At 39.3% G+C, this 5,631-nt stretch overlaps 1 protein-coding gene across 1 annotated transcript in view; it reads right to left on the bottom strand.

The window, feature by feature from the left end:
• Positions 1 to 5,631, bottom strand: part of LOC106876644 (sugar phosphate exchanger 3) — a 44,333-nt gene that overhangs the window by 14,329 nt on the left and 24,373 nt on the right. Inside the window, exon 8 of the mRNA XM_014925259.2 lies at positions 4,012 to 4,072. Coding sequence (XP_014780745.1) covers positions 4,012 to 4,072 — 61 coding nt within the window. The remainder of the gene's footprint in view (positions 1 to 4,011; positions 4,073 to 5,631) is intronic.

Consider the following 5,631-nt stretch of genomic DNA (forward strand, 5'->3'; position numbering starts at 1 on the left):
CATGTGCCACCCGCACAAGAACCAGTCCAGGGGCACTGGCAACGATCTTACTTGGCTTGCCGGGTCTTCTCACGCACAGCCCATTTCCAAAGGTCTCGGTCCGTAGTCATCGCCTCGGTGAGGCCCAATGTTCGAAGGTCTTGCCTCACCACCTCAGCCCAGGTCTTCCTGGGCCTACCTCTTCCACGGGTTCCCTCAACTGTTAGGGTGTGGCACTTTTTCACGCAGCTATCCTCCTCCATTCTCACCACATGTCCATACCAGCGCAAATAATATATATATTATAAAAATATGTTAGTGTTATTTAATTTCTGAAAGGTTTTGCTGCCGTTTGTTTATGTAGTTTGATTTCTTTATCCATCAGTTTTTACTAAGATAGAGGCGTGAGTAAAATTAATAATAGAGAATTGAAAATAAAACTTTGGAAACAGCCTAATGGGAGATAATTGAGAAAGACTTGAAAGTCAACGTAAGATTGTAATCATGTAAAGTAAAGTAAATATAACAAATAATCCAGAATCTTTGTCCAATACTGGATCAATCCCAAAATCTAATCAGTTCATGCCAGTCACGATACCAGACATCCCTGAAAGTTTCATCCAAATCCATCCAACGGTTCTTGAGATATCTTGTCCATAGACAAACAAACAAACAAACAAACATGACTGAAAACAATACCTCTACCTTCATTAAGGCGAAGGTAATCAAAGGAGCTACTTGAAACAGCTGTAAGGAATTGAGACCTGAACATCTTTGTTACTCATTTATATTCTGTTCACCTACTTGGAATCTACACTTCAGAAATACTATAGAAAGTACCTTTATAAAAGTACATGTCTGAATTACCAAGAGCAGATATCTTCACTTATCTGGGTTGCGTTGTCCGCACACACGGCAGGAATATCAGGCTCAAACACCCCTGCATGGAGTCTTGGTATTCAATATTCAATTAATATTGTTTGGGTGTGAAGATTATACCGACCTAGCAAGATGACTCAATTTCAGTACCTAATTCAACTGAATTATAATTATCTATACATATAAATTTGACATGGGCAATTCTTTCTTGTCTTGCGATTCATGGTCAAATGGCTGGGTGGAATTGCGCAAAAAATTACACAGATGTATAGAATCATCCGGTGATGATGCTGGACTTTTTTTTATTTTTCTCATAGCTCCTGTGGTTAGTGAGATAATCTCCTATAATAATACTCTTGTGTTTATGAATGAGAAAGGAAGGGATGATGCATGAATAAGGAAGGAAGGGTGATGTCAGCATTTCAACTCTGAGTGAATATATGTGTGTGTATGTAAAAGGGGAGTTTGTGAATGTGAATGTGTGCATGTGTGTGTTTGTGTGCAATGGAAGTGAGATGGTTAACATTCAACGCCGAAAAGAAAAATCCTACAGCATTTCAACTCTGTGTATTTGATATGTTTCACTAGAGTGCAATCTGTTCTCTATAAAGGTACATGTCTGTTTTTTGTTGATATAAAGTAATTTCTTTGGTATTTCTAGACCAAATTTTATTTAGCATCATTATTATTAAATTTATGCATTTCTAATCAATTTGGAGATATTTCCTATTGAGTTGCAGATTTTTAACAATGCATTTGGTGATTATTTGCTTTATGTCTTGGGCGAAATTTACAACTTACAATAAAAGAATAAAATTATTATTTCATTCAAAAATTGATGAGCTTTGTTTTTAGTGATGACTTGAAATGGCAAATATTTTTTCTAACTGTATTTGCTTCAAAAAGCATACTTTTCTTTATATTTAGCAATTCTTTATAATTACTTTTACAATGTGCCTAAATAAAAACCATCATTATAGATCAGCATTTCTCAACCTTTTTCACGATTTGGCTTCCATTGGACATAGAAAAAACTTATTTCAGCTCCCCTGTGTCGATGAAAAATTTAATTCAGCTCCCCATGTATCTGAGATAACCAGCCAGCCCATGACAAGTCTGCCGAAAGGGGGAGAGGCAGAGAATTTTCGTACAGCTGGAGGCTCCAACCAAAACAGGGGAACCGAAATGATAAGGTTGAGAAATGCTACGCCTGAATTCCTTAACCCCCAAACATCCACAGGACTACCACCTCATGAACTGCATCTGAAGGTTGGCGTGCCAATCATGCTGCTAAGGAATTTAGATGCTCCAATAATGTGCAATGGTACATGGATGATTATCAAAATATTGTGCTCCCAAGTTCTGCAGGCAACAACCTTGAATGGACCAGCGGCTGGCAAAGATGTACTTATAACTCCCCTGTTCCTCACTCCCACCGATACAACCTACAAGTTTAAATGGATGCAATTTCCCATCAAACTCTGCTTTGCCATGACAGTCAACAAGGCACAGGGTCAATCACTGCAAGTGGTTGGTTTGAATCTGACAGAGCAAGTATTCTCACACAGACAACTGTATGTTGGCTGCTCCCGTGTTGGCAGTTCCCATGGTCTTTCCATTTGTGCACTCAAGGGAAGGATGAAGAGTGTTGACTACCAAAAGGCACTCCAATGATAACAATGGCAACTTCAACTGCTCCAATTTCAACTGCTCCAATTTCAACTCCACAATTTTTTCATCATCCTGCCAGCCCACATAAGTCCAGTCTTGCTTTGCTCTCCTTACTAACTCACCATGACTGACATACTTTTTTTTCTACCAAGATCCATCGCCCAAACAACACTTTGTGTCCCCTTCTTCCTTTATTATTTTTTTTTTTTTTTGATGTCTTCGGTTTTTCTCTTTGTGTTGTTCTCTGACCAGGTGAAACCGGGCTTATATATATATATATATATATATATATATACACACATCTATGTGTGTGTTTGTATTTGTGTTTGTCCCCTCCCCAACCGCTTGACAACTGGTGTTGGTGTTCTTATGTTCCAGTAACTTAGCAGTTTAGCAAAAGTGACTGATAGAATAAGCACCAGGTTTTAAAATAAGTACTGAAGTCAATTCATTCAGCTAAAAATTCTTCAAGTGTGTGCCCCGGCATGGCTGCAGTCTAATGATTGAAACAAGTAAAAGATAAAGATACTCGAAGCCTATTTTCATGTTAACAACAACATGAAGAATCTCACCCAACTTCCCCATCTACTTTTAATCTAATCCCAGATGGGACTGAAAACAAGTGTATCTTTCATAAGTGCTCAGTTTCCCAGAGCTATCCTAAGTTGCTGTGTGGTGGGCTTTGTTTAAATGTTGTTTTAGTGTAGTTTGTTAATACTACAATCAAACATCAGAACTAACATTGTTGTGTTGGACTATTCATTTCAGTCATATGTGACCAACCTGCCACAGAACCTTCTGAACACATGTCAGCCTGACTGGCTGCAGCTAGATGCACTGTAACCCATCTTCTTCTCCCATGTGATGTCCTTGATCATCATCAACAACAGACTATTATTATTATTGAGTGAGAGAGCAGTGCATGCCATCAAAGTGACACTGGGGTAAAATATACAAAGCCCAATATATCCATCATGACTACCCGTCTGATAAGGGTACACCAGGCACATGCTTCACAACCATATGTGCGCGACATGGTGATCTCATATCAAGATAAACAGTGCATGACCTCGCAGGTGGGGCCCAGTTAGAATTTTCTTCGGGTTGAGTAGCCCATCCTGCTCAAAAGGTCCCTGAATAAGGTTTGTTTAAGGATGTTGAGCAAAACACCCATGTTTCCAAAGGTGAATTATTCAAACCCCAAAGGATTCCTCTCAAAACATGGCTATGATGCTCCCCCACTACTTCTGCTCGTGATCAGAGATGCACATATCGTCAGCCACCAAGGGACATGCTCAACTGGTTATGGTCAAACAACTGACAAGCAAATCTGTGATATTGAGCAGAATATTTGCTGTAGCCCATTTTTTATACCAAGACAAAAGCAACGTACATGATAACACTTCCACCACCACCACCAGCAGCAGCAGCAGCAGCAACATAATCAAACTCATTAGCTTTATTAAACTAAAAGGTGCTTACGGGATTTTCATGATTTCAAAATAACTCATTTTTTTCTTTTCTTCTGTCGGATTTTGATTTTCTGTGAAATGGAAAAGAAATTATGGCAACATGAAATAAACTCAATAGTTTTTTACTATTTTCATGCCTATTGTGTCTACATCTACACTGAGTTAAAAATACATATATAAATGATAATAATCTTCCTAATTCTATGAAGAATTGTTTTTATTTATGTATAATTCAAGAAATTTAATACAAAATATCATGGTCAACACAGTGGTTCGGTGGCGGGGGACACACACATTATATCTAACTATTAAGAAAAAATAAGATGATAAAATATACTGATTTTTAAGTACAAAAAATGAGGGTCACGTCATATTCGAAATAACATAATACTTAAGTAAGTTATCATCAGTTAACATTTGTTTCCCATGCTGGTAAGGACTGGACAGTTTGACAGGGGCTGGCAAGCCAGAAAACTACATCAGGCTTCTCCATCTGTTTTGGTTTTTATGGTCTTTTTGGCTGGATACGATTCCTTATGTCAACCACCTTACAGAGTGGACTGAGTGCTTTTTACATTGGCACCAGCACTACAGAGGTCTGTTTTGCATGGTCTTTACAGTAGGATGCCCTTCCAAATGCCAACCACTCAACAGGGTACACTGGATGCTTTTTCACATGGCACCAGTACTAGTACGGTTAACAAATAACTTGCAAATAACTTGAGGTGAGTATGGGGGGGGGGTGGATCAGAGGAGGTGGCCTTGTGCCTGGTGATGAGAGGTTAGAGTATGACAGAGGGACAGAAACAGATGTCTTGTTGTAGAGGAGATACACGGTTACCCAGCAAGAAAGAGAGAGAGTGGTCAAGAACGAGAGGGAAAGTGGGAGAGAGCAAGAGTGTGGCAAAAATATGTTTAAGAGAAAAAAAAAACAACTACCTTACAACCTCCCTAAATTGTAGGGAATCTAATATATTTGCAGATCTAAGGTGCAGGAGTTTAAATCTTAGAGAAGAGATGCATAATGATATTGTTTCAAATTTTGGCACAAGGCCAGCAATTTCAAGGGAGAGGGTAAGTCAATTACATTAGCCCCAATGATCAATTGGTACTTATTTTATTGACCCCAAAAGGATGGAAAGTTGACCTTTGTGGAATTTGAACTCAGACCATAAAGACAGACAAAACACCACTAAACATTTTGTTGGTGTGCTAACAATTCCGCCAGCTCACAACCTTGATGCATAACAATATTAATAATTTTTCTAACATAGGTACAAGGCCTGAACTATTTTGGGAGAGGTATTGAAGCCAGTATGCTCCGTTGGATGAAGCCAGTATGCTCCGTTGGAAAGGAATGAAGCCAGTATGCTCCGTTGGATGTGTAATGTCAATGTGAATACCCGTCAGAGTGTAAGTATCTTGAGAGAAAAGCTGAACATTAGAAGCATCAGTTGTGGTGTGCAAGAGAGACGATTGAGAATGGATGAGGATAGCTGCGTGAAAAAGTGCCACACCCTAACAGTTGAGGGAACCCGTGGAAGAGGTAGGCCCTGGAAGACCTGGGCTGAGGTGGTGAGGCAAGACCTTCGTACATTGGGCCTCACCGAGGCGATGACTACTGACCGAG

This window comes from Octopus bimaculoides, chromosome 3 (genome assembly GCF_001194135.2).
Source record: "Octopus bimaculoides isolate UCB-OBI-ISO-001 chromosome 3, ASM119413v2, whole genome shotgun sequence".
Classification (NCBI taxonomy): domain Eukaryota; kingdom Metazoa; phylum Mollusca; class Cephalopoda; order Octopoda; family Octopodidae; genus Octopus; species Octopus bimaculoides.